The following is a 22,869-nucleotide window of genomic DNA, read 5'->3' on the forward strand; positions in this document are numbered from 1 at the left end:
GAGCACTGTTATGTTGTTTAGATAAGTTTATTTTCAGTATGTATCTACATCAACATTTACAATGCACAATATGCAAGGCCATTAAGAGGTACAATCCATAACACTGTAGGTATAACTCATAAACACACTAATAAAAGCAAAACTGATCAGCCTAAGGCAGTATGAACAGTACAATGTGATGATTTACAGCATGTGATAGTGTCTAAGTAAGGACTACCTGCATTTCGGCCAGAGTTAAAATGTGGCCTAGCAGGTTGGATAGCCTTTTGTTTTGACGTCTTCAAGTGTGAAGGGTAAACGTTTAGAGGAAGGCACACTGTCACTGATACTGCTGGGAATTTCCCTTGATTGATGCAAATCCTGATTTTGGTAGTTTTACTATATATGACATCATAGCTTATCTCACAAGGATGTCACATGAAATCTGAATCTTTATTCAATAATGACATGCAATTTGTCATGCATACTGTATTTTGACAGCAGAAATTGTAATGGTTATAAAATGGAACCATTTCTTAAGTGCTTAGAACATGGATTTGTCATTCATTAATGGTTCTGAATCCACCTGAATTATGTTATTACACACTTAAAGTAAATGTTTTTGGGTGAAATCAAACAATGCTCTAAAATATAGCTGAAATGAAACTTTAAAAACTATTAAAACATTTGAGAAACAGTTTTCAAATACGTTTCTGATGAACAGTTGTTCAGGATCATACTGTCATTGTTTTTGCATGTGGGTGGATGATTTACTGTGATAAACCGTTATCAGTAAGAAGTAAGGTCTCTTGCTGGAAACATATAACATATAAGAACATTTCTGTACAACAATCTCATATACCTCACTTAAACATATTGAATATTAGGCCTACACAATATATATACTCAACATATAATATGTCATAACATATGCTAAAATGGCAACAAACTATTCTTTCTCTTGTAAATACTGTCACAACTTGTAAATACTGATTTGGAACATCATTTCTTTCTTAATTTTTGCATCAAAAAAGTACATCAAATCCATAGCAAGATTCATGGACAGTTGTCTCATTTTTCAAAATGAAGGCGATTTATAGATGGAGATTCAACAGTAGAAAAGGGATGGTTGTGTACTGAGTACACGCCGGTGCTGGGAAATAGTTCCTCAGAAACGGCACAAACACACGTCACGCTGTCAGTTGGTTTTAGGATGGAGGAACAGGAGTGGAGGCATGCAGTCTCTTTCTAACTAGCAGCTTTGCGCCTTTTATGATCTGAAGAGAAAACGACAGGCTTGTGTTCCTTTGTGGCCTCTTTGATTTTGGTGATTGGCCAGGAGTGGGTGCACTACTCCATGCAGAGGGTCCCCTTCTCCACTAGGTGGCAGCATGGCTACAGATCCTATTTTCCACTGAGGCATTCTCACAGAGTGGGAGTTTATGAATCCAGGAAAGATGAACAGAAGTCACCTCTTGATAGATACGAGTGACAGTGCGCTGCTCTGTGGGAAGGCTGGGGCAGTGTTGAAGTGGGGCAGAGCAGAGAAAGCAGGTGCTATAAAACTGTGGCCTCTTCGATGGCGTTGACCCACCTGCCGAAAAGAGAAAACAACATGTTTTTTATCCAAAAAGCCCGGTGTATTTGAAGTTAGGTTGACTGCTATTTACTTGAACAGTAATTTGAGTCCCTGACGTGTGTTTCTGTGTTGTTGTGTGTGTGTGTGTGTGTGTGTGTGTGTGTGTGTGTGTGTGTGTGTGTGTGTGTGTGTGTGTGGGTCGAAGGCAGTGTGTGTGTGTAGAAGGCGGTGTGTGTTCCAAGCTGACCTGCGCGCTGCATGCTCGTCCTCTGCTCTGAAGGTGTAGTAGAGGGTCTTCTTGTGGTAGAGGTGAAACACGTTGCTGCTCTGCTCTCCCTCTGGTTGCTCTGACAGCTTCACTGTGAAGCCTTGCAGAGGAAGACTCTCTGATGCCACCTTGTCCTGAGGGGAGCGAGAGGGTGAGAGGGGGTGAGAGGGGGCGAGAGAGGGTGAGAGAGGGTGAGAGAGGGTGAAAGGGGGTGAGAGGGGGCGAGAGAGGGTGAGAGGGGGTGGGAGGATCTTTAGCTAAACCTAACACTCAGGAATACAAACAGGAATACTCCAATTTAGGTCACTGACTCATGTCAATGAACGGATGCACACTTGAGTTGTACATGATCTTCAATATTATACAAAACATGGTTCAAGCAGATCATGCAAAAAGAATGAAAGTGAGAGAGCAAACAAATTCTCCACATGAGGTCTGTGCATAGGGGCTTTTGTGTGTTTGTATGTGTGTGTGCATGTGTGTGTGCATATGTGTGTGCATGTGTGTTTGTATGTGTGTGTGTTTGTATGTGTGTGCGTGTTTGTATGTGTGCGTATGTGTTTGTATGTGTGTGTGTTTGTATGTGTGTGCGTGTGTGTTTGTATGTGTGCGTGTTTGTATGTGTGTGTGTGTGTGTGTTTGGGGCTGGTGTGGGAGACTCAGTGCCCCCTCACCTCGCGTGCTGTGAAGGTGTAGAGCACCTTGTCTTTGAGGAGGAACCACAATCTCTTCCATTTCCTCTTGCTCTTCTTGCGGCGCTGCAGGATGCCGCTCATGGTGGAGCCCTCGGCCCCCAACACCACCTGCAACACAGGTCAGAGGTCACTGTCAGGGGAGGAGGTCACTGTCAGGGGAGGAGGTCACTGTCAGGGGAGGAGGTCACTGTCAGGGGAGGAGGTCACTGTCAGGGGAGGAGGTCACTGGCAGTGGTCCAGCACTGTACTGGACAAAGTACATATATACACTGGCACATTGGTGGAGTGACATAAAGGAGAATGTACAGGCAGAGAGAGAGAGAGTGGTTAGCTAATGCCGTGGGCAGACTATGGGTCTTGGACACAAACATTTTTGTTTTCATAACTATAAAGTAAATCTGTTGCCGGCTTCACACACTCTGAGATCAACCCGTGCCATAAAAGACTGTGAGTAACGTTCGCTCATGTCGGGCCTTTTATTGGTGTTCCCTTTGATTTGAGAGGCACCGCTTTGATAAATGAAGCATTCTATTCTAGTCTATTGCGCAGGCTCTTAAAACAAAGTGTGCTCCATGTGACGCCAGTCTAGGCTGCAACGGCCCCAGACCTCCAGACCTGGCTGAGAGGGGAGCTGTTCTTCCTGCTCCTCCACAGGCTGGGGGTCTGGAGGGTCTGGAAGACTGTGGACAGGGGCCGGCTGGCCCTGTGGGAGCGAGGGCTGGAGTCACCACACGCCCCTGACACACTGCCACCTACACACAGGCACACACACACACAAACACACGCAGATAACATTAGTATGACATGGTGAAAGAAAGCTTTACAAAACAAACAAGTAAGCAATTCCTATATTCAGTGAGGTGAAGGTGGTGTGTTACAGGTCCACTGTACCTCTTTTCCTCAGCTCGTCATAGCAGTGGTCACACACTTTGGACATTCTGTCCTTGAGATACTTCAGAGGGTACCTGTTCTTGGAGCAGGCACGACACACAACCTGTGTGAAAAAGCGTAGAGGAGGGCGTTAGTGCAAAGCCATACAGAAGCGTACATAGGATCAACTTGATAACCAGCAACATAACAATGAACAATATAACAACCAGAAATATAACCTAAATAATACCCAACACCATGATAACCAGGAACATTATAACCAACAGGATGCGTAGGCAGTGGCCTGAGTTTCTGACCTTGCCGCAGGCGTTGCAGTGGTGGCGTCGGAGGGTGAGGCTGAAGTCAGAGGTGCAGTTCATACACATCATCACGTGAGACACCGACACCATGACTGGAGCTGCCTCTCCCAGGGCCATCCACAACTTCTCTCGGGCCTGGATGAACACACAGCAATGTTACAACTAAAACTTCTTCCTGCTTGAAAACACATAGATCTGTATTTGGACTTGACACCGGGGTAGCAAAGTAGTGTTGCGTTAGGAGGGAGAATGTTTACCTCGCTGCAGGGGCCTCCGAAGGTGCAGAGTCCTGCGGCGTGGTCCGCTATGGCCCGGCTCAGTGTGTGGAACCAGTCCTCCCTCTCTCCACATGAGCTACACACACACACACAGAAAACATATAGAATATTACATTTATTTACGCCACCTCCCTACAGGAGAGAGGAGAGGACAACATTAGCTAGCCACATCCCTAAAACACAGGGCTTATGAGACTGGTTTGTGTGCTTGAGAGCCTTGATTGCTAGCAACTCCATAACAACATAGGGAGCGAAAGTGTGTTCCTAGACACCAAGACACCGGTCCAGTCCTGGAGCCTGTGCACGAGGACCTGGCTCTACTGGGAAGCCCACTCCCTCACCTAGCTGACAGCGTAATAGTGATGTCAGACACCTCGATCCTCAGGCCGTTCAGCACGTTGTCTATGGCCGGCTTGCTGACCTGGAGGTAAAGGACAAGCACACGACCCGTCAACAAACTGCACACTGACCCAAAGAGACAGGGGCCAGACCATACTTCTGGGGTCAAAGGTCAACTCACTTTCATCCCAGACAGAGAGAGGGTGTTTTTCAGCCTGTATTTCCCATCTTGCTGGGGGTAGGTGTACAGCATCATGTCATTCATCTGATGGGAGACAGAGAAATAGAGAGGTAAAATTTTTTATGGTGGGATTAAGTTGTATCCATACCATTTACTTCAGGTATAGTAAACAGTGACGGAGGGGGATTTTAATGGCGGAGTTTCTGACTAACATGGCTTTACAACCCTCTACTGCCACCAGGAGGCAGTGTGAGCTTGTCCAAGTTCTGCTTAGCTTGTGAGTCACACGTTCGTTAGTCTGGATAGTCTGTTTCCTTTCACACCATTCACACCTCTCAGCTTAATCCTGCAGCCACCAATTCCAATGTTAGTACACAACAAAGCCTGCATGATAAAAGCCAAGGTTTGTTTGCTTATCACACACAAAGTATTGAAGAACATGCTTCAGGCCATTGTGTTTCCAGCTGCCTTATTTAGAAGGAGACAAAAGGGGTGACATCATTGCTCACACATCAGGTGTGGTCTAAACATCCGTGGGCCATAAGGCTGCATCCAGGAATTCTCCGCCCTCTCCTTCCCAAATGTCTGTCCACTCCAATAGCCCTGTCCACTAGCCCTGTCCACTAGCCCTGTCCACTAGCCCTGTCCACTAGCCCTGTCCACTATCCCTGTCCACAAGCCCTGTCCACTATCCCTGTCCACAAGCCCTGTCCACTAGCCCTGTCCACTATCCCTGTCCACTAGCCCTGTCCACTAGCCCTTCATTCAGCCCTGAACCCCAGCCCTCCTCCCAGCCCTCCTACCTCCCCTCCTCCTAGCCCTCCTCCCAGCCCTCCTATCAGCCCTCCTCCCAGCCCTGTCCTCATTCCTGCTCTCAGCTGTGTGAGAGACTGGCTGGGTGGCTGGCCGGAGGCATTGACACTGCAACAAGAACAACAACTCAACAACAACAACACAAACATACTGAGACCGTGACTGTGACCATACTGCTTCTTCTGTGAACCTGCTCCACCCTGCCTCTCTCTCTCCCAGTTATTTACTCTCTCTCTCTCTGTCTCTCACACACACACATGCTCACACACCCAAACAGACACACACACACACACACACAGAGTAAGGCCTTACATATTGGTCCCTAGGAAGATCCTAGAAAATGCAGGAATTACTTTACCAACCACTTTTACAGTCATTGCCAGATTGACCAAGCTTGTACCACACCTGTCCTCTTCATACCCCTCTTTCATCCCCATGACCCCCTTAAACCCTTCACCTGTCGCTCTTCCCTCTTTTGACAGCTCCCCCTCTGTCTCCCATCTCTCTGTAATCCTTCCTCTTACTCATCCCGTCTCTTGGGCTTTCTGAGACCTTCCACTGGTTGCCATGACAGTGCTCTGATGGTGGAGTATACTGGTGTCTCAGTGTTGGAGCTATGTCTCGATGACTGATCATCTCTATTTAAAAACACTTTTCATAAATGCCCTTAAATGACGCCTGGCCCTGTCTGACTGAAGATATAGGGTGCTACACAAGTGAATGCGAAGAAAGGTATGAAGGAATGAAATACGCTGTTGTTACAATAATAACAAACAATGCTGAATCAAATAGTATGTCAACATCAACACCAAACTATCCGTCCCTGCTCTATCTACATGTGCGAGCCTTGGTTATTCCTCCTCCTCCTTTGGAGGGTGTCTGGCCTTCACAATCCTGTCAGTTCACTCCCTACACAGGAAGCCAGCATCCAGTGACCCACACCAAACATCCTGTGAGGAAGTGGAGCCCTGGAAAACAAGCCCTGAGAGAGGGAGGCCCTGTGGCCTTGCCCCCCAGTCTCCACTATCTGCCCCTCAACCTCCCATGTCTGTCTAAGCCTACCCCACTCCACCCTGTGGCCCTGTCTCCTGTTACCTCCCCTGTCCTTCCCTGCCCCACCTGCAAGTCATTCATCAACAGAATCACCGCACAATGCAAATGAAACATAACTGCAGAGTTTGTACTTGTCCTGTGTGGTTAGATAGAAAACACACAATACTTACCAGGAACAGGTGTCTGGGCTGCCGGCTCTTCCTGGATACTTTCATGAGAGTGCCTTCCTTGACAAACACCTGCACACACACACACACACACACATAGTAAGTGAGCGAGAAGGCACGCTGTACATTTGGCCTGCGGGGTCCAGGGGCCGATCCCAGCCAGGGTATTGGTGGTGTGATAGCATTTTCTCTGCGTATGTTGTGTTATGATAGTGAAGCTGAGTAACACTGTCCAGACTGAGGCAGGCGGCACTCACCCTGCCTGGCTGGAGGAGGTCTCGCTTGCCTCGGACACTGAACTCTATGTGGACCAGCCGCAGCAAGTTCTCCTGAGAGAAACACACACATTTTTCCAGTGAGGGACAGGGAGAATGGGAGAGCGAGGATTCAACTGTCCTTGATTGTTTGTGAATGAGAAGGTGGGAGGCGGAAAGGATGTGTGGCTGGAAACTGAAAGGGAGCTGGGGAGATAGAGGGATCCAGTGTTTGCCTGTGAGTGTGTGTGGGGGCCCACTTGTGAGACAGTGTGCTTGCGAGTGTGTGGGGGAGGGAGGGAGTGCGAGGGTGAGATAGCCGGAGGAGTCACGAGACAGTGAGCGGTGGGGGAGGAGGTGTTAATGAGCACGAGATGCAGAGAGAGAGAGAGCGAGAGAGAGGGGGAGGAGTGAGAGGGGAGGAGGGTGATAGTGTGGGGCTATCTGTGACTGAGCCGAGTGGGTGTCTGTGCGAGAGGGATGCGGCGTGACAGCGACTCAGAGGAGGATCTGTGTGCGGGAGTGTGTCAGCCCTCCCTCACACTGCACCCTTTGTTACGATGCACCTGGGACCTTTTGATGACGCCATCTTTTCTCGTCCTTGCATAAATCAATAGGCAGCCGAGCCCAGTGACAGCAGAGAGACAGAATGGTGTGGTCACCCAGAAAAAGGATGTGAACTTGGAAGATCTAAAGTACAGGGTCTCCCTGGTAACATCAGCAAAGGGCGACCAAGGATCTAGTCTGAACAGTATACTCACATGCACATCCAGGCACACAAAAAGAAGACCTACCCCCTGCTTGAGGTTGTCATTGGCCTGGTCCGCTACCTCCGAAACGACCACCAGGGCAGCTGAAGCACAGAGCAGGGATAGAAAGGGTTCATGTGAGTCACCGTTCGGTGTTCTGTCCTCACTGGCTGCCTGTCTGGGCGTAGGGCCTTCTGGTGCTGTGGGGGAGCTTCCCAGTGTGTGCGTGGGGATGCTGGGGGGGAACCGTCACAACATCCACACTGCTGAAGGATGTTCGCACAGATAAACATACCTTGTGTGTCTTCGTATTCTTTTGAATCTGGGGAGAGGTTGTTTAGGTAATCTAAAGCAAAGACAGAACAGGACATTTTAGTTTAAATGACATCTGTAAGGGATAAATGAGTGGGTAATGTGTGGAACGACACAGAATTTTGGAAGTTTGCATTTGGGACAACATTTGGGATCATCCCTAGATCCTTCTCAGTTGTGGCTACAACGTTTTCCCCTCCATTACTAATCTATTCTTTTCTTTGCCCCAGCAACCTGTGTATGTATGTGTGTGTGTGTTTGTGTGTGTGTGTGTGTTTGGGTGTGTACCTGTGAGCAGCATGCGGTACTGGAGCACTCTCACAATAACCTGCAGCAGCTGGTGTTTCAGTGGGACTGCAGCTCCGTCAGGGCCCTGCGCCTGCACACACACACACACACACACATCATCACACCTACGCACAACACAGCACGCAGTACAACAACACAAGCAGCACAACAACACAAATAGCAAGCACACTACTCTCTATCGGTCACCTCTGTTTGGCTGGGAGAGATCACTGATGAAAAAGGCATTGTTGAAATAACCTTGCCAGAACGTTCTACCACCCCGTCTGACCTACACACGTGTCCTCACCACACAAAACCAGAACAATCTCTTTTCTTCTCCCTAAAGAGATCGTTCGTGAGGTGAAAGAGGAGAGAACAGTACAATATAAGATATCTACAAAACCAATCAGGGTCTAATTGTCTGTGACAGGTATTCATTCCCACAGAGGGCTCAGAGCTGAGTGGTGGAGGAAAGCAGACACACACAGCAGCCCTGAGGAGCTTCCTTATTCTGCAGAGACCCATCCTTCATTAGAGAGGCAGGGAGGGAACCCTGCCAGAGAGAGCAGTGGCTTCTTCCTTTACACTGGGTGAAACGCACCTACACACACCCACATGCACCCATACACACCTACACACACCTACACACACCCACATGCACCTACACACACTTACACACACCTACAAGCACCCACATGCACCCACACACACCTACACACACCCACATGCACCCACACACACCTACACACACCTACACACACCCACATGCACCCACACACACCTACACACACCTACACACACCCACATGCACCTACACACACTTACACACACCTACAAGCACCCACATGCACCCACACACACCTACACACACCCACATGCACCCACACACACTTACACACACCTACACACACCCACATGCACCCACACACACCTACACACACCTACACACACCCACATGCACCCACACACACTTACACACACCTACACACACCCACATGCACCCACACACACCTACACACACCTACACACACCCACATGCACCCACACACACCCACACACACCTACACACACACACACACACACACACTAGGCTGAAGGGAAAATCCCGTTCAAACTGATGACCGTGTAAAAGGGAGGAGAAGGCCCTGGACACAGCAGCCTTTGTCTTCATTATCAGAACTCACTCCTGACAGAGGGAGGGTCAAGATAGAGCTCAAATTGCAACCAGACTTCCACGGTGTGAACTACCCAGCGCACTCATCAGCCTCCCTAAACTGTCTCACAAACGTCTCTCTCTCTTATTCCCGTCCCAGCCTTTTCTGCCCATGGTGAAGGAGCTGGCCTTTCTCCTGTCTGTACCTTGTGCTGTAATGTACTTTCTCTCTCTCTACGCCTCCATCAAATAGGACGCCTGTGGTTATTTGCTCCAATAAAGAAACGGCCATTAAATCGTCTTACTGACAGCCTTTCCTGGAGTATCACTTGGATGCTGCGATCTAATTGACACTTGCTCAGAGGAAGTGGCCCGGGTGGCGAGCCAGAGATGATAATTAGCTTCAGGTTGTTTGGGTGATGGAGCCAAGGAGAAGGATGTCTCTGTACGTGCTAGAAAAGTGACAGCAAACACACGCACACAAACACACACACACACACAAACACGCACACACACACACACAAATACACACACACACACACACAAACACACACACCTACACACACACTTCTCCATCTCTGTCATGGCCTGCTGGTTTTGGCTTCTGCACACTCTGATCTAATTGGAGGGTTGTAAAGGAGGCGGCCTCTCTAATTAGCGTCTGTCTGCCTCATTGCCCCGCTGCCTTTACTATGATCCCACTCCATCGCTCTCTCTTTATCTCTCTCTGGCCACCTGCTGCATTCCACAAACAAGTTTTCCTCGTACTCTTGTGGGGAAAGAAGTTACTTGTTGTATGATCTCGTTTACTAAAGCAGAAATATGCCAAAGCAGAATGCATCACATCAGCGTTCACACATATTGTGTGTGCGTATGGCAACACACACATGCACACAAGTACACATACACACTCACACACGTACCATTGGCCAGTGTTTATAGTCAGAACACAACCAACGGGCAGCTGAGGGAGGAGGGGCTGTAATCCGGTAAAGGTCCTACAGTGATCTGATCACAGTCCTGAGCTACTTCATCACTGTCATCACCACATCCACAATGAGATTACACCCTGCTACACTGTGGACCGGCACTTAGAGCGCTTAACAGTAACCATTCTACTCTCACACTGCAGAGAGAGAGAGAGAGAGAGAGAGAGAGAGAGAGAGAGAGAGAGAGAGAGAGAGAGAGAGAGAGAGAGAGAGAGAGAGAGAGAGAGAGAGAGAGAGAGGAGAGAGGGAGAGAGAGAGAGGGAAGGAAGGAAGGAGGGGAAGAAAGAGAGGAGGGAAGAGAGGGGGTGGGAGAGAAAAAATATAGTAAAAGAGGAGAGAAAAGTGAGAGAGAATGAGAGAGAGAGAGAGAGAGAGAGAGGGTAGAGAAAGAAAGAGTAAAAGAGAGAGAATCGGAGAGAAAAGTTAAAGAGAGAGATGGATAGAGGTTGGTAGCAACTCACTCAAAAGATCACACCAATGGCTACCCCTCTTTGAATTGATCTGGTAACCTGACATTTACAGATGAATGACTGTTTTTCTTTCCCAGCACTGAGGCGCTGACCTCTGGTCACCAGGGCACGTCCAGAGCCCCCTGGTCTCCCTCATCACAGCAGGGTCAGAAACACACACAGCCCAATGGCAGCTTCCTCACAGCACACCACATCCATCACACACTCCCCAATACCACCACCACAGAGCTCTGGACTCTGTCAGAAGCACAATCTCATATGGCAGTGAGAGGGGGGCAGAATTCAATGTCAAACTGAGCCTATTGTGACAATACAAAATGAAATAGGATTTCAAATATCTTATGGCCACACCTGAATTCCTTCTCTGGTATACATCCTCTATGGTTTTTTGTTTTTGTTTTTTCACAGGTACACTTGCACTTATAGCAGTTCATGTTGTTTAATTGTAACTTGTTTAACTACATGCTCTTATGGTTCTTCCCTTTGGCACTTATTTTGGTTGTTCACAATGTGTGCTTCATGTTTTGGCTACTCGCAATGTTTTGTGGCTATCTCGTTGTTATGATCAGTGACCTATGCACTTTGTAAAGCTCTCTCTTGGAAGTCGCTTTGGATAAAAGCGTCTGCTAAATGAATAAATGTAAATGTAAATGTATACATTGACCAGTATCTCTCAGTATTGACCAGCCCCAGTATCTCTGGTGAGGGAAGCTGCTGCTGAATATTCATGACCCCAGACAGTTGGTTCCTTGTCAGGCTGCGTTTCTTATCGCTATAGAAATGCGTATCAGCGATCATGGCGAATTAAAATATAGCTCAGCACCCCTGTTTCATCCATATGTAGGTTTTCCATATCTGTGGGTGGTCTGGGTCACAGTACTGGGGAAATGTCCTGGGCAACATACCAACTACACCACACAGCCCAGGCTAATGAATCCTGCGCACATTAACATAACTGAATTAATCAAAAGCTAAGATAGACAACTACTGTAGATATCAGCCCGTTAGATACAGTCTGCTTTACACAAGCAAATGATACTGGCAATTCTTTAATTCATTAAAAAAGGTAACTCGAGAAATGTTCTTATCAATGTGACCTGGAGACCAGAGAGAGATATCTCGTTCCTAAACACTGAATCAATTCTACGACAGCAGAAGCCTGAATGGAAATAATGATGATGGCTAGATCCCAGTGAATTATCTGGCTGTCAATATCCTGTAGTTACTACCTGCAATTTATAATATACCCTGTTGTCATCATTAGGAGAATCATTCATGTTTTCCTCAACATGGGAGTTGTAGTTTTCCAACAAATCCTTATTTACACTCTCACAGGTGATGGCTAGGATAAAGTGTAAAAAAACAAACAAAATCAGTTTCGGGTATTTGAGAGCTATAGAACATGAGGCAGTGAAAAGGTCAGTTCTGTAGGTGAGCAGGATAGAGATGGGTAGGAAAGGACAGTAACTCCCTGTGGATTCTGAGTGACACATCCTCACCCGCATGGACAATACAAGAAGAAAACCCTGTCTAAATAAAGTCTTCGTTAGATCCTTCCACAAGACGAGATATTGCGAAATGTACTCCAAATGACCAAAGATAACCTGCATGAAACAAGCAAGTGCGTCAATTCCTGAATCTGTCTCATCGTAGTTTGGCAAATGTAATTATAAAAACTCTTTTTTTATAATTACTATTATAAAACGGTTAGTCTTTGATTCTATCTTGCACCCAGCGCAATTGACTTTGTCAACGACGCAAGTATCATTCCTAGTTTGCACTCGACGCAAAGCTGACTTTTCCCTCCACAGACGCACGTCGAAATGACCTTGCGCTCCCGTGGGCGGTTCAGCGAAAAAGGAGGCGTATTCCGGCGCAAACGTTCCCTGGTGCTATTTTGCAGTTTCCGAAAAACAATTCCGCCACTGACCAGGAAAAACGTGGTCTAAAGTCAATGGCGCATTATTCAGATGCTATTTTAAGGGCGCAAGCTTGGTCCGTGCACACTGCTGGCGAGGCCAGGGTCTTCTTTCTGCGAAGCTACGTTACATTGTTTTGATTTATGGCGTGTTACATTTCTTCAATGATTATAAAAAGATTTTCATGAGAAATCTCTATGTATGTGAACATGATTTGTAACAATTGTGCCAATTTTCTCCCACGCCTGTTTAACCGAAGCTAATTTGGGTGGGTTTCTTCTCCCATCTCCATCAGAATCAGAATTCGGTTTATTCGCCATGTAGCCTATGTTACACAAACACGGAATTTACTGTGGCAGGAAGGTGCAAACAATAAACATATACGGGTCTTCAATTAAGTAAAAAAGTACAATAGTTAAACTAATTCCAAGAACCAAACAATTTAAAAAATAAAATATAGGGTAGGCTATATAAAAATAAGAATAAGAATTTGAATGAGCAGCATGAGCAGGCAATTTAGTGCAATGAGAAAACTGCTCTGCCTTTCCCATACAATGTCACTTGTCTATCTGTTACGGCCCTGACTAGAACGTCGGTCTCCTTGGCTGTGAACCGCTCCTGGCGTGCGCCTGGCAAATCCGCCGTTATAATAGCAATCCGCCATGGAACAAGCGCTGCTCTTAAAGGGAATGTGAGATGACGCTCTGATTGGTTTATTGCACGTTACGCCCAAACCACACCCATTAGTAATATAGCTACTTCGGACGTACCCATTTTATATTTGCGCCAGGCGCAAAGTCATTTATCCCGCCGGCAAAATAGCAACCGAGCCGGCGTCCCGCCCACAAAGTTACTTGCGCTTTGCGGTTTGGTACTTGCGTTTCAGATCGTCAAAATAGGGGGGTATATGTTGAATCAGCTGGATAGTGGATGTAAAAGTTCCTGTCCGCATTCAACATCGTCCTACAAGTTATTTACACAGACCTCACTTTCTTTCTGTGAGCCTTCAGGTTTGTGGTGTAGTTGTGGCATCTTACCTCGTACTGCTTGGTGACGGCAGCAAAGGCAGGGCACAGCCTGCAGCTCTCCTCCAGCAGAGACATGCTGCGGTCATACTCAGATATGTAGTCCGAAAACACAGCAAAGTCCTCTCGACGTGACAAGATGACATCAACAACCCTCTGACTCTCCTCCCTAGAGAAGAGCAAAGGGCAGAATTCAAGTTTCTATGATGCAATAATTTATGATCAATTTCAGTGAAAATAATTTCATAGGGTGGTTGGAGAAACATATAAGTTTGTCCCAAATAGAAAAGAGCATACATTCTTTTACTCAATGCTGTTTCAAGCAGAGGAGTTTTTGCTGAAACGTCAGTCCTGTGCTTCCTATAGCTGTATGTAGATTTACAGAAGTGTAATTTCATGCCCTGTGAGCGATCTAGGTCTGTGTAATACAGTGTTTCACCATTGTTTGATGCGAGCCTCCAGCTCATTGAGGATGTTGCTGTGAAGAGTGTAGACCTCAGGGAGCATGCCCAGTATCTCCCCCAGCCTGTGCTCCCCCATCACGGGCTCCCCATAGTCCCCCACTGCGGCCTTCACGGCTTCCCTGAAGTCCTGCAGAAGGAGAGGGGAAAGGGAAGACGGGCCAAGATGGAGGGAACGGGAGAGATTGGGGAGTAAGGCAGGTAGGGAAGGGAGGGGAGAGGAAATCACAAAGGGAAGGAAGGTTGGTTCAGTCCTCCTAAACATCCTTCCTGTCCCTCTAATCCACCGTCACCTCAGGGCTCCTCCCTCTTGGGCTCGGTCCAGACACTCAGGAAAACGGGTGTTTGGCTTGAAAGGAATACCAGGTGTTGTGTTGCATAATGGTGTCTTGCTGGTCACTGCTGCAGTGTTGATAAAAGCACTCGTAGACCAGCCTACTTTGAGGTAGGGACCACACAAGTTAATACTTCATAGGAATAATGGCCCTTCAATAGACGTGAATACCCTTAACAAATGTTGTTTATCTACTCCAAGACTTGGAAAAACCGAAGAAACCTCCCCAAAATTGATTGAATGTGTCAAAATGCTTAACAAATATCTATTGTCTGACCGGGTGTAGCTGTCTGATATCTCAGAGCGTAGATAGTACAAAGCCATAATGTGTCTACAAGGACGCCCATCTGGACCTAATCAATTTCAGTTTGGAGAAAGGCACAGACATAAGACAAACAGAGACATACGCTCCGCCGAGTGAACGAGATAATATGGTGACACTGTGTGCTTTACTGCCACCCGTTCATCATGTGCTATCGATCGTGTCTGAGTTAGCATTCATCACTGCTGCCGTGGATCAGAGCTGCTCCTCTGACTCTCCCCCATGGGATGGACACGCTGCTGTCCTGGCCTGGCCCAGACACAGCTCACTAAAGCCTCAGTCCACCAGGGGAGCTTTACCCTCAGATTCTCTCATCTGCTTTCAACCAGGCTCATCTATACTGTAGTTGGATTAAACCCGGCAGGTTGATTGAGAATGCTAACCAGTCTGTTGCACAGCCAGTTAAAGATGGTCAAACTAGAGGGAGGGTGATACTCAGAAGGTCAAGGGTCTAATGAGAGGTGCAGAGGAATAGTACTGAGGTGTACATACTACCATACTGAATGCACTTCAACCATGTACAACCGCAGAAAAACCTATTATTGGAGAAGCCTTACAGAATAATCCCTGAAAACACAACTTCACTTCCCATTTGGGGGCAGGCTCTGGAGTGTCTTTGTATTCTAGTTATTCCCTATCAAACAATGGAACAATAGCCAGCATGTTTTCTCCCTACACTCACTGATGGTGGTCCTTCCCCTAGCTGTGTGTCCTGTCTGTGTGTATGGGTGTGTGTATATCTGTGTGTGCCCTTATATTTTTGTGTGTGCACTGTACGTGTGTATATTTGTGTGAGTGAGCCTTGGAGAGAGCTCTGTCTAGGATTCTGGGGGTTTCTGCTCATGGACAGCAAACTCCATACAGCCTGATGACGTCTCTTCACAACACAGAAAAGGTGTGGTGAAGAGACGTCAGTCATGTGTCCTCTGTTCAGGGATGTTCTGTATTCCCAATAGGTTAGGCTGCTGCTCTTATACCTTTGAGAATAACAAGGACCTGTACGGCACCTATATGCATTATGCAACAGTGTGATGAAAATATCTTGAATGTCACACTTGAAGGGTAGGTATAAGGGATTCCTTCCTGCTATAATAACATTAGGCCTATTGAGAAACGGTAAGAAATCAAGGTTAAACAGCTGCTCTCAAAACATGGCAAGTGTTCAGAATCTGTGACCAAAGGAATATGTAAAAATGGCAATCTATGAAAATGTTAAAAGAGGTGATCTCAGAGCACTGTGAGGCTGTCAATCGTCCACACTATTTCACTGGAAACTTTTGAATAATTATCGTGGTGACACATTAAATAGGATCATTAGAGTTGAGGGACGCATGGTATTTGCATTACTCAGCTTTTTAATGGCGGCAATTTACACAAACCTACTACTTTCATATTTAGATGAGCCAATCATAAATCATGGTGTGAACACATAAGTAATTAAGGTTATGACCTTGCTCAAGGTTATACAGTACAGTCTGACTGATGGAGCCCCCCAGTCCGCTCCTGTCAGGACACACCCAGCCAGGCACCCACGCACCGGTGTACCAACACCAACAAATACCATCTTCTGTAGCCCCTCCAAAATGTGTAGGATATATGGACTTATTTGTTAATAAAATATTATGTAATTGATTGGTAACAGCTATGGCATATCTAGAAACCTTTTTTTGTGTGTTTCTCAGGGAAAAATCCATCTTTCATCCCTAGCTCTTTGGGGATCTGGCCTGGACACTGGCCTTGACAGGCAGCAAATGAGGAATAATGGGAACAGATGATGACAGCTGGTTTTGATGCATGGTTGACCTCAGGGACTCAGTCACTCACCTCTGGGTCCTCAGACCTGTATAACCCTCGGTCCAAACCCCCCATGTCTCAGCCCTGACTCTCTAGCACATATGATCTTATATAGCCTATTTATATACGATGAAGACACAGAGTATAGTATACAGTATGGACCTCTCCCGGATTGTTCTCAGTCAGGTACTGTAGCAGCAATGGACCTGAGTGCATGTGTGAAGCCTTGTCAACTACAGTCTACTGTGTGTACCCTTCATCATCAACAGACTGGCTACCCCGCAGCTGACTATGCCAGAGTTGTCACAACGAGGAAGTCCACTTTACTGGAACAACACTGATAAAAGGAGGGAGTGGGAAGGGGGAGGGGTGTTGTAGACAGGAGGGCTTAAGAACAGACACACCGGAGGAGGTGATGTCATCAATGGGCTTTGTAATCTATACAGTACTTGTATTCATAAGGGATTTTCCAAGCAGAGGGATCCCTTCTATAATAAAATGCACTTATTACATTGAATTCTACCTTGCAAATCACAGCATTTGCTAAATTAATATGATTCAAAATGTAATGTAAATTGAAATATCTTTTGTTCCGGTGTCTTACCTCTTGAAGGTGCTTGAGGGCTTTTACATGTCTGAAAAATAGAACAGCACACACTCCATTTAGAATGGAAATATGTTCAAATGTTCAAGAAACATCACAGCTATTCCTTGAAAAGTTATTAACAGCACAGTATTTGAAAACAACAGTCAACTGTCTTGTGAACCTGTGCTGATACCGTTTAAAATACACCTGTGTAATTAACTGTCAGTAAGGTTTTCCATGGACGCGGCTTGTGCATTAGCTAAGACAGTGATATAGAGCAGAGAAAGAGAGCGAGAAAAATAGAGAGACCGACAGAAAGACCAGATTGTGAGGGAGGGAGAGAGTGTGTGTGAGAGACAGAGAATAGCCCACCGTCAAGCAGAGATGGTGGTGAATACATTACAGAAGATACTCACTGTCTCTCAGAGTCTACCAGCTCTTTGGCAATGTAGAAGGCCCGGGATCGCCCATCAATCTGGGTGACAGGAGTGAAAGAAGCAAGAGATGAATGAACAGAGCTAATGTTTAAAGGCTCTCTATGGGCACTTCTTCCTGTGGAACATTAATAGCAACAGCTACGCTGCATTGAGGAGATTGAGGAAAAGCAAATTCCGTTTATTTTTTTTATTCTCCACTGTCAAAATAAGACAGATTATTTCATTAGAGCACAGCATAGACGTGAAAGCTTTCTCAAATACATGACTTTAAATTCAAATGCATTATGTATGAGTGGCTGTGTTCAGGGCAACAACAATGTGCCCATTGATTTAGAGGCTAATCAGCAGCCACTAAACATTCAGACCCTAACATAACATGAAGCCAGTTAAGGATTTACCGACATTGGTCTCACTTTGGTGAATGTTGTTTTTTCCAACAGGACAACCATTTACAAATACAACACTAATAGCATGTTAATCTTTATTTCCTTTGAATGCGACCAAAACACTTTCATCCAGAACACAGTTTTTGGGACAGGCTCAAGTATTTCTCTCCCTGAGATTGTTTTTTCTTTTGAAGAAGTAGAAAACAAGGAAGAGTGAGTCACATGGTCAGAGCCAGGCTGATATTATTGTGGCAGAGAGACAGGGTGGAGTCCATCTCTGGACTGCTGTAAAATGGCTGTTGCTCACTAGTGCTAAGGAGGGACCAGGGATCAGAACTGGAGAGGATACATCATGTGATATGTTCCATATAAACACGTTTGGCTGTGAATCCTTCTAGAAAAAGGCTCCTCCTAATTCAGGCAGACCAACTCACAAGTGTTTTTTTTCTCTAGTATCAGTAAACAAGCCGTTGAACCCCATAGTGTTGTATACAGTGGTGATTGTGTATTGTGTGTGATGCAAGGCCGTATTGGGGGGGACACATCCCCCCCAATATTCAAATCTGGTAAGAATGTCCCCCCCAATATATTGATATAAAAATACAAATATAAATGTTCTACGCTACGACAGGCAACCACGCACGCTGTCCGAAATTATCATAAAAAATGTAATTCGTCCCCCCCAATGTTGACTCCATGGCTATGGCCTTGGTGTGACGTTCTCCTCACCTGTCTGTCATAGCCCTGCTCCAAGCCCCCCTCCTCCTCTTCAGAGGTGCGTCCATGGTCCTCGTCAGCTGACAGGCCTGCTGGAGCAGCAGTCACTGGGAAGGGTTCTGTATAGGCACTGCAACAACAAGGACAGACACAGAGAGATAAGAACAAATGGAGAGCCGAGACCGTAATAGAATAATCAAGGCTCTGTGGAACAAAGACCCGCATAACTATGCAGAACCAGAGATATGTATCTTCAGAAGAACCATCGTCTGGATGTAGCCAGCATATACAGCACTGGAACGTATTTGAACGGCTTCCTATATGTCTCTCTTTATCTCACTTCAATGAGACGCTCCTTCTCCATGTGTGCTGTGCGGGTCTGTCCTCTGCATGGCAGCATGGACGACCGGGAGCAGATTGCAAGGACATTAAGAGCATGAGTGGAGGCGTGTCATATGGGCCCCTGTAGTGAACAGGTTCACAGTAAGGGATAGTAATGGAAACCAAAGCTGTAGAGAAGGGTGCCTCCAGAGAAAGTCACAGTCACTTAAGCAGTTTGAGGATTGCACATACACACACACACACACCAAGACATCCACTTTAAAGTGGACATTCACACCAGGTGGTAAGAAGTATCCTAATGAGCTAGTTGTATTGATGACTTGACCAGCCCCCAGAGTAGAGAAAGACTATTAGCTGACTGGGCTCCTTCAGCTCCGATGGAGCAGGGGTTAAGAGAGTTCCCAGCTGGACTTCATCTTCACTGAGACACAGTCATCCTTCATGAGGCTCAGACCACACTAGAGGCTCATACCCACACACACACACACACACACACACACACACACACACACACACACACACCTAAACACACGCGCACACACACCTTACTCTGACTGAGGAGGAGGGGGCATCTACCATTCATTACTCATCTCTGACCTCCCTCGGTTCCCAGTAGTGGGCAGGTCCTGCTGATGTCTGGAGAGCTCTACGTACTCTCTCCTCCTCTGAGCTCTGGGATACAGTAGACTGAAGAGGGCGTTCTTCAACAGTCTCACTAACATTGAACGAAAACCCCTCTTTATCCAGCCCACCAGATCTTTGTCTTCGACCACTTTATCGTCATGATTCTGTGTCTCCTGGACACGTTGAGATTTCAATGCGGTTATAAATTGCAATACAATTTAACTATAACTGCGTAATGGAGTGCATTTGCGTCCAATTGTGCTTTCTTTAACTGTTATATTGCAAGGTCAAATATATGTGAGGTCTGTGTTCGAGATTATTAAAGAATAAAAGAAAATGTATTGCAATAGAGGACTGTGTAACCTACTTTTAGACTTTTTAAAAATTAGATTAAGAATAGCATGAACTGATACAAATAAATGTACATTAGGCCACCTTTGTAAATTTGTTGACTTGTAATATGTAATTTAATTGAGCTAAATCTTTAGCATTAGAACATCCATTAGGAACAATCAAAATTGCCTTTTTGTGCCTGTAATGGCACTATTATGGGAAAACATGCATGGCTGAGATGGGTTCATTAGCCAACACAACGTGGGAGATATGGATGCAGATGGGATTTTAGAGAGTAAGAGCTGTTTTAAACTGTTCTGTGCTCTTTATGATGATGACTTTGTGTGCCCCATGGCTGTATAAGTATAAGAAGCAGAATGCTAAGAAGCTAGCCTAACTGGTGCCCTGACTGTGGCTGTCATTATGAAGGAGGCCCTAGTCTTTATGCAACAACAACCACAACATCGCCTCATTATAAAGCCAGTAATAATAAGGCTGAATGAGCTAAACCGTCACGCTAGCTGAATGTTAGCTGGATGTTAACTGGATAAAGGGCTTAACATTGCCGCATTACCAAGTGAAGACAACAGCACCATTCTGAAGGGGACCTGACATTCCTGACACCACCACACCTTGTTTTGTTGTTCCAGTCACAGGGGAGTCTGGGAACCTCCACCCCACCCTACTGACCCCCCTCCTATCCCTGTCTCTCCCAGCCACCTCTCCACCCTTGTCCTGCATTTCCTGTAAACAGCAGAGTGGAAGCTCCTAGGCTGGACGCTTCCTCCCAGGGGATGACCTGGCAGCGACCTCCGAGCGCCTGGCACTAGGCCTGGCCTCGCAGACCCGCACGCTGCCCCGCCACGGCACACCCTGCATGCCTGGCACCTCGCCTCAGCACCCAGCACCCAGCCACCGCCCAGTTCAACAATGCACTTGTGATGACTCTCTGACCACCACTAACGTTCCAGCTTCTACAGATGTAGAGTGTTAGAAGCCGCTCCGTAGGGCTGTAAAGGGGTTGCAAACTGTCCAACGGAAAACAACAACTGAAAAAAGTAGTCCTTTGAAAAGATAGTGGATTCTTTAACATGCACAGTAGCACTCCTTTGTGTGGGTTTGGTCTGTTGATAATACATTCCAGTAGAGCTACATTAAAGCAGTAGCCTGGTAGTAGTCCGCAGAGGGAGAAGTCACAAAGAACACTGAACACATCTCTGAAAAAGTGCCGTCAAGCAGACTTTCCTAACTGACAATGCTGTGTTCAACTGTACTGCTGTTAGGTCCAACACAGCTTTGCCGAAAAGACTGAGACTGCACTAGCACACACTGTCTCATATGCTAGCAGCCTGTTTTAGCATGGAGCTTTCATTATCACTGCCTTGGATAGGCCTGCATAAATCATTACTGTGTAGCCTATGTCTTTACCCAACCTCTGTATTATGCTTGCAAAAGAAAATGTTTCTTTATTGGCCTAAAATCTATGCTGAAACCGTGTTTAAACAGTGCTGTTCATTAATCAAGTGTGAGAGAATGAATTCAGAGTTGGCTTTATAGTAGAGTGTAATAGCAATCTTACTTCTCTGTATCTGTTTGCCTTGCTTTTGTCCATATTATCCCTCCTGTGTCTCACAGCAGAGCACTGTCCTTATGGGCTCCTCTGGCCAGGACAGCAGGACAGCGCAGCCCTTCTGAATGGGCAGGCCGGAGAAGAGTGTTGACTGCTGAATGTGTTCTCAATAAATCACTGCCATCATCAGCCCTGTGGACTAGGACAGTGGCAATGTCAGCCGTTCAGCAGGAGCTTAGGAGGGGGACACGTACACACACACACACACATACACACACACACACACACACACGCAGAACGAGCAGCCAGGCAACCAAGGCATCTCCAGGGAGAATGCAGAAGAAGTGAGGCTGGGCCAGGCAACAGGACAGATAGGCCTCCTTGGATCAGTGAGTGTGGTCTGAGGTTTGAGAACTTCGCTACACAATGAGCCAGATCGACCAGGAGAAAAAGAGCCTGCACTGAGAGACTATTGTCTGAGATGTGAACCAGATTCAAACCTGGGCTACACTGTTTTCAAGTGGAGACCAGCACTAAGGAGGTCCTTGATCAAGATCAGGGCATGGGATGTCTCCACTGATACACAAAAGCCAGCAGAGGAGACAACAATTAAAGACACAACAGATTGTTGGTTTTTGCTCTGGAAATATATTTATTTGATCGCTTTAACACAGGGCTTTCCAACCCTGTGGAGCTGTCATGCTGTAGGTTTTCATTTTAATTTCAGTTTAAACTAACCTGATTCAGCCTTTCAACCAGCTACATTTAGTCATTTAGCAGACGCTCTTATCCAGAGCTAATTATTAGAATCAGGTGTGCTAAACTGTAAACCTAAAGCCCTGCTTTAAAACATTATTTACAAAACAAGAGTCTTCACATTTAGTATTAAACAATGAATTTCAATCAGTGTAAGATAATATAATCTAAACACACTTACACTGAAAGTACTGCATGCACTGTGTAACAAGTCTTGGCTACATGTGTGTGTAATAAACAGCTCTGCAGGAAATAACAATAAATGGCAGCTAAGCCAATCTCAGCAGAACTGCTCTGAAAAGGCTGTCTGGAGGCTCCTAGTAATGACCTGTCCCTGTGACCAACACACAGGCCATCAAGCAGAGGTGTGTAATGATGGCTGTGGGGAGGGCTGGCCCTAACAGAGGTACATGCAGGTTGTTTAGTAACTTGTCCTACCTCTCACCAACCTTCTAGGGCCCCATGAAAGAGAAATGCCCTGGATAACCTCCTTGAATAAAAGCGAT

General features: G+C 46.3%; 1 protein-coding gene across 3 annotated transcripts in view; it reads right to left on the bottom strand.

The window, feature by feature from the left end:
* Window positions 1–8: 8 nt before the first annotated feature.
* fgd5a (FYVE, RhoGEF and PH domain containing 5a) overlaps window positions 9–22,869 on the bottom strand; it is a 28,409-nt gene continuing 5,548 nt past the window's right edge. For 2 of the 3 annotated variants that reach the window (XM_062469683.1, XM_062469691.1), the window contains 19 exons: window positions 18,751–18,868; window positions 17,615–17,673; window positions 17,217–17,247; window positions 14,141–14,292; window positions 13,714–13,870; window positions 8,146–8,236; window positions 7,841–7,891; window positions 7,591–7,649; window positions 6,800–6,871; window positions 6,546–6,614; window positions 4,510–4,593; window positions 4,331–4,410; window positions 3,969–4,065; window positions 3,709–3,846; window positions 3,413–3,515; window positions 3,137–3,273; window positions 2,501–2,629; window positions 1,806–1,960; window positions 9–1,573 (listed from right to left, as the gene is read on the bottom strand). In XM_062469683.1, the coding sequence (XP_062325667.1) occupies window positions 1,537–1,573; window positions 1,806–1,960; window positions 2,501–2,629; window positions 3,137–3,273; window positions 3,413–3,515; window positions 3,709–3,846; window positions 3,969–4,065; window positions 4,331–4,410; window positions 4,510–4,593; window positions 6,546–6,614; window positions 6,800–6,871; window positions 7,591–7,649; window positions 7,841–7,891; window positions 8,146–8,236; window positions 13,714–13,870; window positions 14,141–14,292; window positions 17,217–17,247; window positions 17,615–17,673; window positions 18,751–18,868 (1,819 nt within the window). In that variant the 3' untranslated portion in view covers window positions 9–1,536. The remainder of the gene's footprint in view (window positions 1,574–1,805; window positions 1,961–2,500; window positions 2,630–3,136; window positions 3,274–3,412; window positions 3,516–3,708; window positions 3,847–3,968; window positions 4,066–4,330; window positions 4,411–4,509; window positions 4,594–6,545; window positions 6,615–6,799; window positions 6,872–7,590; window positions 7,650–7,840; window positions 7,892–8,145; window positions 8,237–13,713; window positions 13,871–14,140; window positions 14,293–17,216; window positions 17,248–17,614; window positions 17,674–18,750; window positions 18,869–22,869) is intronic. The other variant, XM_062469700.1, reaches the window with a different exon arrangement.

Source organism: Osmerus eperlanus, chromosome 1 (genome assembly GCF_963692335.1).
Source record: "Osmerus eperlanus chromosome 1, fOsmEpe2.1, whole genome shotgun sequence".
NCBI classification, from domain to species: domain Eukaryota; kingdom Metazoa; phylum Chordata; class Actinopteri; order Osmeriformes; family Osmeridae; genus Osmerus; species Osmerus eperlanus.